At 40.5% G+C, this 17,690-nt stretch overlaps 1 protein-coding gene across 2 annotated transcripts in view; it reads left to right on the top strand.

Moving 5' to 3' along the window:
• LOC150091463 (metabotropic glutamate receptor 5-like) overlaps positions 1–17,690 on the top strand; it is a 151,368-nt gene that overhangs the window by 104,945 nt on the left and 28,733 nt on the right. For both annotated transcript variants that reach the window (XM_090375674.1, XM_090375666.1), the window contains exons 3-8: positions 643–889; positions 1,107–1,339; positions 2,325–2,568; positions 6,877–7,051; positions 11,565–11,691; positions 15,027–15,948. In XM_090375674.1, the coding sequence (XP_090231800.1) occupies positions 643–889; positions 1,107–1,339; positions 2,325–2,568; positions 6,877–7,051; positions 11,565–11,691; positions 15,027–15,948 (1,948 nt within the window). The remainder of the gene's footprint in view (positions 1–642; positions 890–1,106; positions 1,340–2,324; positions 2,569–6,876; positions 7,052–11,564; positions 11,692–15,026; positions 15,949–17,690) is intronic.

Raw genomic sequence — 17,690 nt, 5'->3', positions numbered from 1 at the left:
ATTTTCTACAATGATTGAAGCCATCAACGTTGTAATTGGTTGGTAATCGAAGCTCGCTTTTGGTTGCTGTTTAACATTATCCGTGGTGTGTTTTTCATTGCTGAAATTACCGGGGCACTTCGGGTTATAAATAGTTGCAATTTATTTAGATGGACCTCAAAGAAATAAAACAGAACCCTCGAATATTATTACGAGGAAGACAATGACACCTTATCTCCAAGAAATGAATTCTCCTTTCTAACACGCATTGCGTTCGTCAAAGTCCATGGATGTTGTCTCGCAGTTATAAGTCGGTGAGATGCGAATAAGCGAAGGGCATATTACCTTTACAACATCCTCAGATGTTCGCAAGCAAATGACGTCCCGACATGATCATTTAGGGAAGGAAGCGAGTCAGCAAGTTGGCCATCGACTTCACGAACTGGTGCACAATAACAGCGCTCCGATGACAGCGTCATTAGCCATTAGTCATCCGGAACTCACTTCGTGGCTATAGGTTACTCCAATGGCGCGTGTTTTCCCTTCTCAATGATCACGTCACCTTATTAAAACCGTTTCGTGTATTTGTAGTTATGTGTTCTGGCCGCTAGTTAAATTCTCGGACGAAATAAATTCCTTAATTTTTTTTCTTTTCGTTGCTAGGCAACTACGGCGGGAGCGGCATGGACGCTTTTATCAAGTTGGCGCATGATTCCGGAATTTGTATAGCAGCTACAGACTCTGTCTTTAGCAACGCCGAAGACAACGCGTTTGATGCCGTCATCCGAAATCTCCAGAGGTATCCTGCAGCTCATGTTGTCGTCTGCTTCTGCGAAGGCATGACTGTCCGGGGACTGCTAAAGGCTTCGAGGAGAATGAACGTCACTGGAGAGTTCCTGTTTATTGGAAGGTAAGAACGGTACTTAAGTTTGTTGAGGGGCAATAGAGATTTTACCGAACACAGATTAATACACCGAGTTTGGTTTTCTTTTGAAGTACAACTTAGATGCCCTTGCTTGCCAAAAAGATAAAATAAGCAGACCGCATTAAAAGTAAGTCTACTTTGTTTTAAAATTCAACTTCTACCTAACCTCAGAGTTGATTACGTATTTTTTTGACTCTTTCAGTGATGGATGGTCTGACAGGCACGAGGTGACAGACGAACTAGAGGCAGAGGCCCTAGGAGGCATTTCCATTCGTATTCATTCAACGTACGATACCACCTTCGATCCCTATTACTTCCAGCTGACTCCACATCGAAACAAAAGAAATCCATGGTTTAGGGAATTCTGGGAATTCCGTTTTAATTGCTCTTTGGATTCACTCCAGAAGTCTTCCAAGTACAATAAATCGTGCTCAGGTAAGTTGTTAGTTCGCTAACAATACAATCAATAGATTTAAACAAAGGGTCTTCAATGAATATATTGTTGGGAGAAGGGCCATGACATTCGGCAGGTGGCCTGTTACTGTAGCAACACCTAGAGATTTAAAAAGCTACAATTTTGTTGATTTGGGGTTGTTGCGATACTTTTGCCTGCCCAAGCAAAACTGATTACCATGGCAACAGATTATTTCCGCAGCGAGCAAATACTTCGTGTTCGTGGGATTGTTTATCTTTGCGAAAGGCTATCTGCCATTGGCTAGTGCGCATGTTCAAAACAATGATATAGCTATTAATAATTCTGGTATTACTGCTAGCGATAACTTGGTCAGAAAGAATTAAACTGAACAGCGGAAGCAACCGACCCTAGCAACGATTCTGCACTACGTTTTTAGCGCAATAAAGCGTGGACGGAAGCCATGGTGGAATTGGCAGCATCGGCTGTAGGAAGTGACCTAAATGGGCACGTCGGGACATTTAAAAAAGGAGGAAGTAATGAAATTAAGCGGCTGGTTAATTTTCAAAAAAAATTTTAAAAATAAGAGCCATATCCTGTAGGAAATTAGAGCAGGGCAATTAATTTTTTTTAAGAGCTACATCTGAAGAACTAAACGCTATTTATAACTCTGTTAAAGCTAACAATGGTAGAAAGTTATAACTTAGCCTTTTGTTGTTGAAATTAACAATAGTAGAAAGTTATAACTTAGCCTTCTTCTGTTTAAATTAACAATGATAGAAAGTTATAACTTAGCCTTTTGTTGTTTAAATTAACAATGGTAGAAAATTAGACCAACCTTACATTATTGAAGAAAATAGAAAAGTTAGAATTGAGCTTTATTGTTAAAACTAATAACATCAGAACCCATAATTTTAACTATTTTTAGTTAATTTGTGTTATCTGAGTACCCATTATATTTTCGTAAAATTGCTTTATCTTATAAACCTGTTTCTTCTTCTTCTTCAGGTAATGAGACTCTCACAGATCGGTACAAACAAGATACAAAGATGTCATTTGTCAAGAAAGCCATCTATACTATGGCCTATGGATTGGATAATATGCAAAGAGGAATGTGCCCAGGACAGACAGGTATGTGTTCGTCTATGTTACCAGTCAACGGGTCAGTATTTCTTCAGTACCTCATGAACGTCAGCTTTGTCTGGGTTAATGAAATGGTAGAGTTCGATCTTAATGGAGACCCGCCAGGGAGGTAAGATAATTCGTTTTCTTATTTATCATTAAAATTACTCTAAACTTTTCATCCTCTCTGAAATTGTTAAAATAAAACCAAATAAAGTGACGCTTTCAAAAATAATGCTTTGTAAATATTTTACTCAACGCAATGCAAGAGGGGGAGGTTTGTTTAGCCAGCCGTGATGTTAAGTCAAAGCTTCCATTGAAGAGATAGACACACACAGAGATTGTGTGCGCGCGCTCTTAAAGTGCATATGTCAGATCTATCAAACAAATTCAGGTACCTTAGAAGAGATCCTATTCGCCAAGCCAGTCGACATCCCCTGCATGGTAGAGACTTGGCTTGACCCGTCACAAAGCACTTTTATGAACTAATCCTGCAGGGCAGGATACACGCTTCACCATACTGTATCCTGCAGGAGTAAGGCATAACAGTTCCTCCAGTAAGGAGGAAATCAGTAAGTGGCATCTCAACAACCTTCACCGATCAGCCATACAAATCATATGTGGAGATTTCAACCTACTACCAATCTTTCACTCTCTGAAGAACAGCCTCACAACCCTTCCCTGAACATTAAACCCGAAACAAATACATTCTGAACTAACTGGAAACGATTGGTGACCTCGCCTTTCCTTCAGATGTCCCTATCATTATGAAACTCGTCCTACCTTGTCAAAAAGCCTGAAAACATGTCGGAAAAATTCCCACTCCAAAATGTCACCAATCCCATAAATGCATGTGTGATGCTTTTCATTGCGTGAACTTTCTCCTGGGAATCTGCTGATAGGATCGTCTTCATCCTGGCGAAAGCAATGTTCAAGAGGGAAAAAGAAGTTGCCATAACAATCATCTGGACTGCACATTAACAATTGGAAATCCTTTTGGTAACACAAAGCGTTCCATTACACGACACAATCTATGGCATCTTTTTTGCCTCTTCCAAAAGATGCCATAGCAGCTCTTCGGCTCTCTAAGCGCAAGCTGATCAACTCTACCTATTCCTTCCCATTAAGACTACCACTGGAGATGATAGATCCCTCGGTGGTCAAATATTTCAGGGTCTGCCTCATCGAGCCGCTGCTAATCATTTACAATAAATGGTAGATTTCTGTTCTCCACAAGGAAAACCGAATCAAGTTCGGACTCTCCCGAAAACCACTGATGGAATCACAGATATAAGTGGTGCAGTTTATAGTTAGTTTTCAGATCCCCCTTTTATGATAAATTAAAAGCAATTACTTCACGATGACATCAAGATATTAACAAATCCAGGGTAGAAAATCTTTGTTAATATCTTGACTACGAAATCGAAATCAGGACTTTAGGCCCTATTAGCATATTTAATTGAGCCAAACCTGCACAAATCACCTTATTGAAACCTCACCTAATATCCATCGGGACCCCGAACATGAAATCATCATACTTTATGTTTATACAGGGCAACTGACACCTGGAAAAAAAAGAAATTCCCTTTCCCAGTTACAATAATTATCTCATTTTTGTTTAACAAATCATAATTACAATTAACCACTGCAGGTTGTTAAAACTGTATCTAATACCAAGATTTGGCCTCACAGACCTTCCCTTTGTTCACTTGCATCTCTCACATTCACTCTAACTTCACGTCAGCTAAATGAACCAATCACCCATTTATTCCTTACTTCTAATGGTACAGCCCACTCCTATAGATTTGTATGAACCATTAACTTAATCCTCATCTTTAACTTACGGATTTACTTTTGGCCAATCAGAAGGTACAGTTGATTCCACCGAAAGGCTCCTTCTGTTCCTTCTCAGGGTCATTGCAGACAATCTCTCTCTCTCTCCTAGAACATGTACTATTCCCAGTGAAGTCTCTATAGTTTCCGAAGCGTATCCATACGGCGTATTCACATAAGGGACCCTATTCCCTCGGAAATAAGGAGTGTTTCTTTCTTTCGCCACCTACTGGACGAACTCGTCAACGACACCTCTCATCGGCCATTTTGACGAGTCCCTATTGTCCTCCACAACCGTAGACCAAAGATTCCCCACTGGAGACTTCTCCATCTACCACATTTCCATTCTCTCATAGTATAGTAGGGTTTTTCGGGTCTTTACTTCCCTTAAAGAGAGGCAATCAGTGGACTGATCTTTCTTCAAAACATTTCACATATCCAGAACATTTAAAAAAATATAAGATTTGGATCTTACAAGTGGCATTCAAGATTCCAACGGCTGAAACTCCTTAAACAGGACCGACCGGAATGTTTCCTTTGTATTGCAGATAGTGGCGAGACGGGTCTCAAATCATTTGGAATATACGTGTCTGGATGATCCTTCCATAGAAATCAGCCATTGTTGATTTCAACAATGGCTGACGATTAACAATATAACTTTCTCAAACTAAACAATGGTGGGAAGTTATACAGTTGCCTATCATTGATAACAAAGGAAGAAAGTTATGAATATTGTTATTCATAGAGTAGTTAGTAGAGCTTTTATGAAACCGGCAATTTCATGGGCAATTCTTCTTCTTCTTCTTAGTTCTACGATGCCACTTCCTTAGATAGGGGCGACGCGCACATTTCAGGCTAAGTGAAGCAATTATGCTCCACTTAAAATATTTTTTATTTCCTGGTAGCGAGTGCGCTTGGGGAGTCGTAGAAGGAGTTGCCGGTAGCCATTTTAGCGAACTGTAACGACCCTGCGAACTGCGAAAGGTGGTAGAAATGGTTCCTTGGAGAATGTCAGCAAAAGAGGATACTAAGTAGTCCACCTTATTACGTGCACCGGAAAGAAACGAGGGTCCGAAGTTATTGCGGAGCGGTACGATATCCGGAAAGGTCTTAACGCGGGTCATAAAAATCACGGATAAACTAATTACAGTTCAATTTACAGTTCGTAAAAACAGAAATTAATTTAAAATCGTATTACGGTTTGTTCATTAAATAATCAAAGTTTCAGTAAAATTTACGTTACTGCCATGGAAAAGACAATGTACGTTGTCCAGTCAAAACATCACGACTACCCCTCTGTTTTAGCAATCAGCCGCTTGGTGGGGCACATGTAAATGTGATACATACGAAGTATTTAATCAATATGGACAAGGGACCTGAACTGAAGTATTTCCAGCAAGGGATGATTGTCGGGTACCGGTTCGAAGGGCGACAGTTTTACGGAAGCTACGAATCTTGTGGATTGTTCGCGGTTACCGTAATTAAGGCGTTCAAAAGGGTGGACAGATAGTGGACAGGGCAGCAGACCCCGGACCAATGGATGGCGAGCGCCACGCCTCATCGACGGTCGTCGTGAACGTAGGCTGTCCGATCGACGATGGAAGGACTCACCACGAACTTTAACCAAACAACGACCAGCGGTGTTTCCAAGAGCACTTGCAACGAACTCTGTTCCATATGGGCCAATGGAGTAGGCCCCGGTGAAGGTGCCACGCTTATGGCCACCTATCGCCAACGACGCCTAAAGTTTGCATCTGAACGGCGTCATCGAACCACTGATAACTCTTCTCCGAAGAATCGCCTTTCCTGCTATGCCAGGTGGGTGATAGATGGAGCATACGGCGAAGGGGAATAACTCTGTTTCCTGGTCCGACAGAAACAGGTAGGTGGTGGCAGTGTTTTGGTATGGGGGATGTTTTACTAGGAATCTCTGGGAGTTCCCATATCCCTAGAATACACTTTGAATGCTAAAGAGTACCTATCCATTGTGGCTGATCAGGTACACTCCTTCACGGTGACAGTCTTCCCGAATATCATAGGTGTGTTTCAGCAGGAAAATGTGGCCTGCCACCTTTCCGGCATTGTTCGAGACGGGTTTGGTGAACAGGAAAGTGATTTCGAGGTGTTACCGTGGCCGCCATATTTGCCGGATATGAATCCCAAAGAACATCTAGGGATTACGTGCTACAGATCCGGCTTTGGATCCTCCACCACGGACTCTCGCAGATCTCTGGGTCACAATCCTGGTGACATGGTACAACATCCAGAGGCTTTATAGAGTCTACGCCGTGCTGTGTGCTGGCAGCAAGAGGAGGACATACTCGCCATTAGGTATGTCCTCCTCTTGATGTTTTGACTGGACAGTGTGTGCCCGTGTACAAACACACAATCTCCTAATACTGTTCAGCGTCGTCTTCAAGATGGCGCTGCAGATTGTTATGAGAGTAACAAGAAATTGTGAAGTATGCATTCAGTAGGAGGGGGATCTTTTGGATTAATTACCGCAAAAAGTTCTTTTGCAATATCTGTTCATGTACAAACAAGTTTTTCTTAATCACCCCTAAGTGTTCCTAAGAATTGATTGTTTTTCCCTCTTCTTCCGCAGGTACGACATCATGAACTTCCAGTTCAACAACGGATCGTACGAATATGTGGCTGTGGGGTCCTGGATCAGCGGCTTGTTAGAGATAAAGCGCCCTCTACAGTGGAATAAGAGGAACCAAGGTGTGAGCATCCCGGAGTCTGTTTGCAGTAAACCTTGCGAGAAAGGAAAAGTGAAGGTACGCAGTTTCACTCTCCTCCTCATCAGCAGCTTCGAAATGCCATCTTTTATTGTTCTCAATGTTCGCATTATAAAGCAACATCAAAGGAACATTTCAAAAAATAAAGAAACAAAATGAAAGAAAGAAAGAAAAAGAAAGCGAAAAAAATGGAGAGAAAGGAAGAAAAAGAGACAAAAAAGGATAGAAAAAAGAAGAGAAAAAACAGAAAGAGAGAAATGAAAGGAAAAAGTGTGTGTGAGAGAGAGGGGGGGTTAAGGTTAACTGTTCCACATAACCTTTAGGTTCAAATGCTTCGAGACGTTGATGCCCGTCCAGAAACATTCTCATCCCCTCCTTTCAACTCACTTGAAATGTGTTTTTTACAAGTGAATAACAATACCCAGTGGTTGTTAGTTTTCATCCCTCGAGCCCCTCTTAATTATTCATTTTCGAAGCTCACTGCGATTTTTTAATTAAGGGATCGTTCTTAATCAAATTAGGTGTTACCACCAAATTAAATGTTGGGCGCACGCGTGCAGATTCGGGAACAAAATAAAAACACAATGGAATGTTACGGATGGAAGGGGGGGAGAAAGAAAAACGACTTCAATTTCAATAAAAAATCCTCCGGTGCCCTCACTCGTGCATAATAAACACGCTCAAATCACAGAAGAAAATAATACAGGCGCAGCAGATAGATAGAACGAAATTTTATCGCAATTTAGACAGAATACACTTCGCTTCGTGTCTTCTTAGAGTTGAAAGAAAGAAATTGTTGATTCTTTACAAATTGGGTAAGACTAATGGGAATTATTTTTTTTTTTTATAAAGAGAGAGAGACCAAACGAATACTCTTCCTCTCATCCGAAAATCCAGGGTAGAAATACGATTGGTTTACCGAAAGCTAAAATCGACTTCATAACTCGACCTTCCCTCGTTCGTGTCTCGAGAAAGTCATCTCGTGCGCCGACAATCCTTCCATTTTGGGAGCTAAAATTTCAATGGGCGAAGAAGAAAATAAGCCATTTGTTGTCTGATCCGTAACACGACTCCGCAGTTGCCGCCGGATGGATCAATAGCCCGTTGAAGACACCCCCTGCATCCAGCATTACCATCATCTCTGTATCTGGAACGTGACGTCCACGAATACCATCGCGAAAGGTATAATAATTATTTCCCCCATCTTCGGCAGGCGACGGAGGCGCCCTCTCTCGACTATATCAGTAAACAACAACGCTCACTTCTTTTTGGAGATGGCCGAACGATTGTATCGTTGAAAAATGTACCTCGCGATGTACGCATGCGCGGAAAAGAACGTTCTTTGAACTAGCGACAAAGTAACCTAAAGGTAGAACGAGAATTAATTCTCTCGGTAGTTGAAGCCCGCGCTGCTTTTAAATGATAAGACAAAGCACTCGCGTTGGCGAGGCCAATTAAGATGATGGAGTGTACGAAGGAGAGAAATACTGGCAACGAACTTATAATAAATTTAATCCCAAATTGCCAAAGGATGGTGCGTGTTTATAGCACCCGTGGGAGCGCAATTGCAAAACACGCTGATAAAAACGGTGCCAGGTGCAGGAAGATATTTCGACATCTATCATTTTTTCTGGAAATACAAGAAATACAAAATGTGCTGAGATGCGGACGCTTAATAAATGTTAAGAAAACACTAATAAAATCCAGCCCGAAGATGCAATGATAATATAACAAACGTTCGTCTTTTTCTCAACTACTCAGACGCTCATTTGTTTTCTTTTTCGAAAAAATCTATTGTCTTGCGATTAAATATTGAGGTTAGAGCTACCTGAGAGCCAGGATTCCTAAATTATTGCCAGCAGCGACGATATTCCATTGAGCGGCCGAGTTGCTAGGCAACCAAATCATATTGTTTTGTACTCGACATAATTCTCTACAAGACTCATTTGTATCGTGATTAAAATTGTTATTATAAAAGAATGGCAGGAATAACATGTATTCGTTTCCTCCTCGTGGATCTTATTTCGTTTCTGTACGTTTAAGTTGCATTCATTTTTCCTCGTCTCTGCCATTTTAATTTCATCGTAAGAAAACTCTACAGATGTTAAAAACCAAAAGAACCGCAAGCTTTTATTGTGAAAACGAACTATCCACTGTTTAAATATTTAAGCATTCGAAATATACAATCTATTTTATTCGCTTTCCTTATATTATTACGTAACACAGCGCGTGATTAATTCCCATTGTTAATGCCAGTCAACAATAAATAATCGGAAATACACTATTTTATTCTCTTTGCTTATATTGTTACGTAATCACAGCGCCTGATTAATTCACATTGTTAGTCCTGGTCAACAATGAATAATTCTAAATATACAATGTTTTATTCTCTTTCCTTATATTGTTACGTAACACAGCGCGTGATTAATTCCCATTGTTAATGCCAGTCAACAATAAATAATCGGAAATACACAATCTATTTTATTCTCTTTCCTTATATTGTTACGTAACACAGCGCGTGATTAATTCCCATTGTTAATGCCAGTCAACAATAAGTAATTCGAAATACACTATTTTATTCTCTTTGCTTATATTGTTACGTAATCACAGCGCCTGATTAATTCACATTGTTAGTCCTGGTCAACAATGAATAATTCTAAATATACAATGTTTTATTCTCTTTCCTTATATTGTTACGTAACACAGCGCGTGATTAATTCCCATTGTTAATGCCAGTCAACAATAAATAATTCGAAATACACAATCTATTTTATTCTCTATCCTTATATTGTTACGTAACACAGCGCATGATTAATATCCATTGTTAGTGCCAGTCAAAAACGAATAATTCGAAATACAATCTATTTTATTCTCTTTGCTTATATTGTTACGTAATCACAGCGCATGATTAACTCCTATTGTCACTGCCGGTCAACAATGAAATATACAAAGCGCAACAAAGATTTTTGTCTCGCAGTCGATAAAACTACAGCAATGCGCATGTCAACTAAAGTGCTATTATTATTCATAGAGAAATGCAGATTTAATACGCAAAGTTAATACGACAGTCTAATACGACAATTTAATACGACAGTCTAGACGCAAACGGAAGAGTAATAAAGTGTAAATGGGAGAGATAATGTTTCGCGTGGAATTTTTTCTCCTGGCAACAAGATGTCATCCGTGGAGACGTGAATAATCATTGTTTACGTTGCAGGTTTAGAATTGGGTTAACTAATTTCTCTTTTGAAGTTACGCTACATATTTCAAAACTTCGAAAATTTTTAAAAAGGCTTACACTTCTCGCAGATCTTCACTTTCACTCGAAGCCTTCTAAAATAGGATTGGACAAAAGGACACGATACCTAATACAGTAGTTCGGTTTGAAAAATAATTAAGATCGAGAAGAGGGGGATGCAGCCATCTTAATTATTGAAATCGCGAAAAAGAAAAAAAAATAGCTGAGGTTTAAAAGGTCAACAACAAAAAAGAGATAGTATAAAACGAAATGTACACTACCCAGTCAAAATATTAGAAACCGCACTTCCAATTTTATGAATTCAACGTGGCTTCAAGTAGCGGCTAAAATATCTCCATCTCTTTCTCTTAATGAACCTCTGGTGGCAAATAATCGAATTACTCTTGAGTAAACTAAAGGCAGTGTGACATCGGGTCAGCTGTAGAAAGGGACGCACCCCGATTGAAGCAACGTTGCCTTAAACGTAGGCGCGCCACTAACACAATAGGTTTATACGGTAGCTGGTTAAGAGAAATAAGACCAGTGCAACGCCTGTTTGAGCCGTTCCTTTCGTAGAACGAAAAACATTTTTATTTTGTGAAGCGCGCGGCACATGAACCATCTTCGCTGTATAGGAACGGCACTGATCAAGGGCTTTCTTTACTCTTGGGGATGTTCAGGCTAAACTAAAAAAAATAAATAAATAAAAAAAAGCATTTTTTTTTTTTTTTTTCGGAAGCAACGCTCAATTTTCATCTGCAGTATTCTGCTGGAGAATACTTCAAGATTGGCTAAAGATAGTGGTTGAGCCTGTAGGGAATGAGGGATCTTCGCATCAATAGTTGTCATGGAAACGGTTCCGCCTGTCACCCAAAGCATGTCGAAAACAGAATGCCACGGATCTCCTCATGTCATCAGTTAGGGCTGTTTATGAATGCGGGATTTAACGCTTGTGGGGGGGGGGGACTTAGCAATCCTCGTATTTTTCCTTATTCTTGAAACCCGACCAGTACTTGAGAAGAGTAATAAAGAATTGATGAATATTTGTCTCAATAAAACCATACTTGTGTCTACCCATGATGCGCGGGGAATTCAAACATATTGGAGTCTTCTCCAGACATAAAAATTGCATCCACTCACTTGGCAGCCTGATATTTTAAAAAAGAAAATACACCGGGGAATTTTCTTAACCTATTTCACTTCCATCAATTTTCTTGAATTGGATAAAAAGCCAAAAAGACTTTTTTGTCATTTATTTCTAATGTAATAATTACCAATTTGTAATCAGTGGGTGATTATTTTGGTTTATTGCAGAGCATCCAGTCCGAGAGTGTGAAGTGTTGCTGGGCATGCGTCTCTTGTAAGGACAATCAGTATCTCTTGGACGAATACACGTGCAAGGATTGTCCTCTGGGATGGTGGCCAAATGCTAATTTGACGGGTAAGTGTTTTAACCGTAGCCTAACAGTAATGCGCGTACCAATCCACGCATTGAGTTGCGCAACCAATGACAGAAATTTGTAGTCTTAGAAATATCTTAATAAATAATTTGAGTAACTTTGATTTGATCAGCAATGGGAATGAGCGTGGCAGTTGAAATACGGCTGATTTATGGAATTCGAGTCCAGTCCTGGAAATGGAAGTGAGGCCATCTGTTGGATGACCACCAATTCAACAGATGGCAACAAAACGGAGTCCCCGGTTCTTTCGTGCACCCACAAAATCCAATCCGTAAGATACTACTTGCGGTAATCTGGGTAAGAAGATCCATCTTTCTGTTGACGTAGTCTCAAGACTGGACTCCCGCATGTTGCAGTCATCTAGAGTGAAGATACGGATTAATTTTTGGGAGCTACTGTGATGGTAATGGAGAGGTCTAAAGAATGAAATGAAATTAATGAATATCTGATGTGTCGAAGCTCTTTGGAATGTTAAAGCATATTCCAAATCAGCGTTCTTCGTGCATCGCTTGCTGACACCGCAAAGACATCCAGATTAACTTTTATTATCGTTGCAAAGATGTACTGAGAGATTGTTTTAAGTAGCGATTTCGGAGTATAAAGAAAAGTGCAAATCCTTAGCGGTGAAAATCTTTACGAATACGAGTACCATCGACAGCCTTGGCGTTAAACCTGCTCTCTGGTCTACAGCAAACACTACCATTTTCATATGAAGTTCATTTAATATTCCCTTGATTCGTATTTCCCCCCCTCTCTTCAATGCACCCTCTAAATATTGTTGCAACAACCTTCTTTAAATTGCAAATCCCGCAGAACGCGACCGGACTCGCTTCGGGCTTCATGATCCTGATTCTTATCATCAAGCGACTGTGAACTTGATTCAATTGCAGAAACTGCCTTTCAATCTGATCATATGCTAATTTTCATTAACATATTTTTTTCGACTCCAAACTACAATGTCTCGACTAGGGTCCACACAAAGGTAATAACCAGCCCGAAATTAATCAACACTAGTAAATGCCTTGAAGCAGCCACTGCAATTCCTTGGAACTGCACTTCAGCAGGGTGACAGCCACCTTACCTTGGATCTGTTAACTAGCTGGTTAGTCACAATTTCCAAATTTGCAGCCTCAAAGAAAATAAGGATCTCGGAATGCACGAGAGGATGGTGGACCCCTGAGCTCAGCAACAGCTTTAAGATTAAACAGCAACTCTACAAACAATGGAAAAGAACAGGACAAATCCCAGACCGAATTTCTTACTCTAAAGTACGAGCAAGCTTCAATCGACTCAAGTCTCAAGCCATAAAACACCACGTTGAAGTCACACTATGTAAGGGTGCCCCATCATTTCGACAAAAACATTGTGATCTCTCCTCACAGCTCGATCCTGATGTCTGGATGGACTTTATTGCACGATTTCAGCGAGGTAACCATGAGTCCAGTGATATTCCTCTGCTTGATAATGATGTGCCCAGAGATGCACTTGCAACCATCTTAATCACAAGACACGACCTTATATCTGCAATTAATCAATTGCCTGCAACTGGTACTGCAGGGATTGACGAAGTTCCACAGTTTATAATAAAATGTTTGAGTCCATATCTAATTGATCCCCTCTTAACAATTTTTAATAACATATTAAAAGGAGAATTTTTCCCTCCAGCTTGGAATGTGTACTCCGTTAGGCCACTCCCAAAAGTCTTTCCAGCCAACTGAAGCCAAGCACTTTAGACCCATCTCTCGCTCCTCGTGTTTACTGAAGCTCCTTACCACACACATTCTCCCTCACATGCCACATCAAATTCATTATGCGTTGCAGGACAGATCAACAATTAGCAATCTGCATATGACCACCAATGTCATCCTTGGATCGTTTGAGGAGAAAGAAGAAATTGCTATCACATGCCTGGATCTACAAGAAGCGTTCGATAGTGTCAACATCCCTGTCTTGCTTAAGCTCCTTCAAAATTTCTATCATATCACAGGCCAAGTATTGAAGTTTCTGACATCTCTTCTTCAGAATAGAACCATCAAAATTTCCATAAGAAAGCAGACGTATACTAGGCAAATACAAGCAGGCGTGCCACAAGGGGGAGTCCTGTCTGTAATTATTTTCACAGCTATAATTAACCCGCTAAGTACACAACAAATCAGATATGCGGATGACTTGAAGCTCTTAACAAAAATAAAATCAACCGATAAAGCAATAGACAACAGCAACCATCAACAAGACTTTATCAGAAATAAAGCAGTACCTCATGAGATTTGACCTGCAAGTCAATCCTGAAAAATCCGCCATCATGATCTTCTCACTGAAACCCACACCAACAATAATTCAACCTGCGATAGACGGAGTCTTGGTCCCCTGCGTCGAAAATCAGAAAGACTTGGGTGTGACCTTAGATCGAAAATTAAGATTCCATCATCACATTGAATCTCTATGCTGAATTCAACAGGAAAGGGTGGATTGCCAAGCAGCACGGGTAGAGTTGTGGGTCTCGGCCGCAGACACAACAATCAAATCATTGACCGCCGCGGAATACTGGCTCCTGAAGTGGGCTACCTGGAAGTGTCATCTCCCACCACAACTTCGCACAACACCAATGGCCAAAGCACTGAATTTAACCAGATTCGCAGCCTTAATGAACGAAAGAACTAATCTTCACCATCAAAATGATCGCTGGAAGAATCTCAGCGCCCAACATTTGGGACACCGTGTGCTACAGAATCCCTCAACCGCACTCCAAAGCTTCTTGCTCCGTCGAGGTTACATTTTAAAGATCGGTTCCTCCCTTATCAGAAGCTCCATCTAGCTCAGTCCTTGGACGCCGACCTGTGCAAAATCGTAGATGACAAAGTACAGACAGCGCATCCTAGATCTGCACGTGTTGCACAACCATCAACTGATACGAGATCGCTCCGGCTCGGCAAGAATTTCAGGGAAACTTGAATTCTAGAAAACTGTCACGTGTTATTTTAATCTGATGTATTATTGTTATTATATTTTATTTTTAACTAAATTCAAGCTGCTGTTTAATTATGTATTTATTACATTTCCGGCGAGATGATATCTCTGCCGCTTGTTAACCCCTAGCTTAGTGCCGTGAAGGGTTTGTAAAGGCAGGGTAGTGCGTGTACCTAGGAACCTTACAATAAACATCATATTTATTTATCTTATGCAATAGTAAGCGCTTCCTTCAAAAGAAAACTTTAAAACTTGTTAAAACAATTATTATGGAAATGTAATCTTAGTGGCTGTTTTCTTTTATAATTCGAAATCTTCATGGATCTCTCTCTCTCTCTCTCCTTTCCAGGTTGCGACCAGATTCCCGTGGAGTACATCCAGTGGAACGACCACAGTGCCATCGTTGCCATGACAATAGCATGCATGGGTTTCATTGCCACAATTTTTTCCATGGTGGTGTTCATCCAGCACAACGACACGCCCGTGGTCAAGGCCTCAACGCGGGAGTTGTCATACGTAATAATGGTAGGGATGTACTTGTGTCACGGAACCACATTCGCCCTTCTTGCTCAGCCGACCCGCATGACCTGCTTCCTCTCTCGGGTCCTCCCCGGATTTAGCTTCGCAATGATGTACGCCTCTCTCCTCACGAAGACCAACCGCATAGCCCGCATTCTGGCGGGCAGCAAAAAGAAAATCATCACCAAGAAACCTCGCTTCATGAGCGCCACTGCGCAGGTAGTGATCACGTGGATGCTCATCTCCATAGAGACGGGCATCATCGCGGCCATGCTGGTTTTCGAGCCCGCGGACTCCGAGTACTGGTACCCGACCCTGTACAAGGTGAGGTTACGATGTAACACCACGCCCTTAGGAATTATCGCCCCCCTCGGATTTGACTTCTTCCTCATCGCTATGTGCACTCTGTACGCTGTAAAGACACGAAATGTGCCGGAGAACTTCAACGAAGCCAAGTTTATTGGCTTCACCATGTACACAACCCTTGTGATCTGGATGGCCTTCGTACCCATCTACTTCGGTAGCAACTCAAAAGTAATCACCATGTGCCTCTGTATCAGCTTCAGCGCAATCGTAGCCCTTATACTGCTGTTCTTCCCCAAACTGTACATCATCCTCTTCCGACCAGAGAAAAACAATAGGAGTGCTTTCACAACGGCAAAGGACGTTCGTTGTCATATTGGATACTCGAGTTCGGGAGTTTCTCGAAATTCCAATCACTCAACATCGGATTACAGCCTGGAGTCTCCCAGGTAAGCTTCTAGCAATGCATTTTCTATAATCACTACGTTCTAATTGAGTTTAAAGAGGCTTAGGTAGGATACGAAAGTATTAAGACTATCCTCTTCCATCCCCAATTGTTTCCACAGATTATTTTAGCTCATCAAAGCAGAAAATTGAACTCCATGGTTGTATTACACAATATAAACAAAGAAACAAAACTGATGACTACAAGCGATTAGAAGGCCGATAAACAATTCCACTTTATAATGGCCCGTATTTACCAGCAGTATTTTCGTATTACGTTGTTTCTGCTGGGCCAACGAGGGACATCTGGGCGCATGTTTAATAGCCATGGTCCACATCTGTTACAAGTCCGATACTTTCTGAAGTTTTAACAACAGCCAAAATTCCAATATTGGATCAAAAGTTTCCAACGTGGTAGTGCGTTTCTCGATAAATTTAGCTCGATACCATAACGCGGCCCTTATTTAATAACGGCTTTAAAAAGCAATATTTCTACAAATATCAGGCTTATCCTCTTTGGCCCTAACAGATTTTTCCGTTATAAAAATGTCAATAAAGATACGAACCAATTTCATTAACAACAAATCAGCTGATGCAGTCCAAATTCTTAATTGAGTCTATTATTAGTACACCTTTAATACTTGCTTAAATCGCAACTTCTTTGATATCCAAACAATGTTCTATTTAGAGTTAACTCTCAGCGTATTCTGGTTTTATTTTTAATGAATATTTTCAAGAAACAAATCCGGTGTTTTTCTCCGAATCTTCAAGACCCGATTCTGAGCACACCCAATAAGTCTTCACTTACCAAACAAATATCTTACAACTGTTTATTTCGTTCAAAGAACGTATTTGCCAAATTCTTCTTCGATGTTTTTCACAAACTTCCCTCGAGGAAAGTTCCAGCCACGTTCAATCCATCCATGTAGTAACTCATCTTCTTGTGAACTGGATTTTCCGATGCAGCTCCTGCGTGCATCATTAGATGTATTCTGCTGCTATTTTTTAGTTTCCACCTCGAGAGCTGTCTCTATTGAATTATGTATTGAAATTCTACAAGGATACTGTTTACTTCAAAGTTTCCTCTCTGTGAGCCACTTAAGATTCTCTTGTTAGCCATTAATCAGTCCAGGTGAGTGCAGTGTTTCCTTCCACGTCTCTCCATATCTGTTCGATAGCAATAAATTGTCCCCAAGGAATTTTTTTTCCCTCTCTGTTTAAGTTAGAGACAGAATTCTTATCGATCATAACTTCTTCAGATTCATTACTGATATCTCTTCGTCTGTACGCCTTCAGTTCCTCACCCCTACTTTCAAAAGTAAATTTAACTTCGCTAAGATCTTTTGTATTTGTGAGCTGAATTGCTTGGACATACTAAATCTACAGGATGAGTTAATTGTATTCCTTTTTTTAAAGTGACAGTTATATTCCTATTTTAAAATTAACATCGCTTAATTTCTTCAGAAATGGTAGCTAAAAAGACTTTGAGAAAGGACCGATAGTTTCAGTAAGGGTTCTCTATTTCTGTAGAAAGTTCTGGTGAGAGCAGATGATGGTTTCGAAACCCCCATATTCAAATGGAAAAGTCTCCATAGAAACAACCTTCGTGTGTTCTTTCTCTTCTATGTTTTTAATCCCTGTCAAACCCAAACACGTTTTCCTATAAGACATCATCTCGCATCATTTGGTTTAAAATGAATCCAAAAAGGAAATCTCTCGTCTTCCATCAAGCAACTGAAACCGTTGT

The sequence above is a fragment of the Mastigoproctus giganteus genome, chromosome 1, assembly GCF_048544385.1.
Source record: "Mastigoproctus giganteus isolate SK-2022 chromosome 1, ASM4854438v1, whole genome shotgun sequence".
Classification (NCBI taxonomy): domain Eukaryota; kingdom Metazoa; phylum Arthropoda; class Arachnida; order Uropygi; family Thelyphonidae; genus Mastigoproctus; species Mastigoproctus giganteus.
Note: the sequence above shows the minus strand (reverse complement) of the source record. Positions and strands in the feature narration are given on the sequence as shown.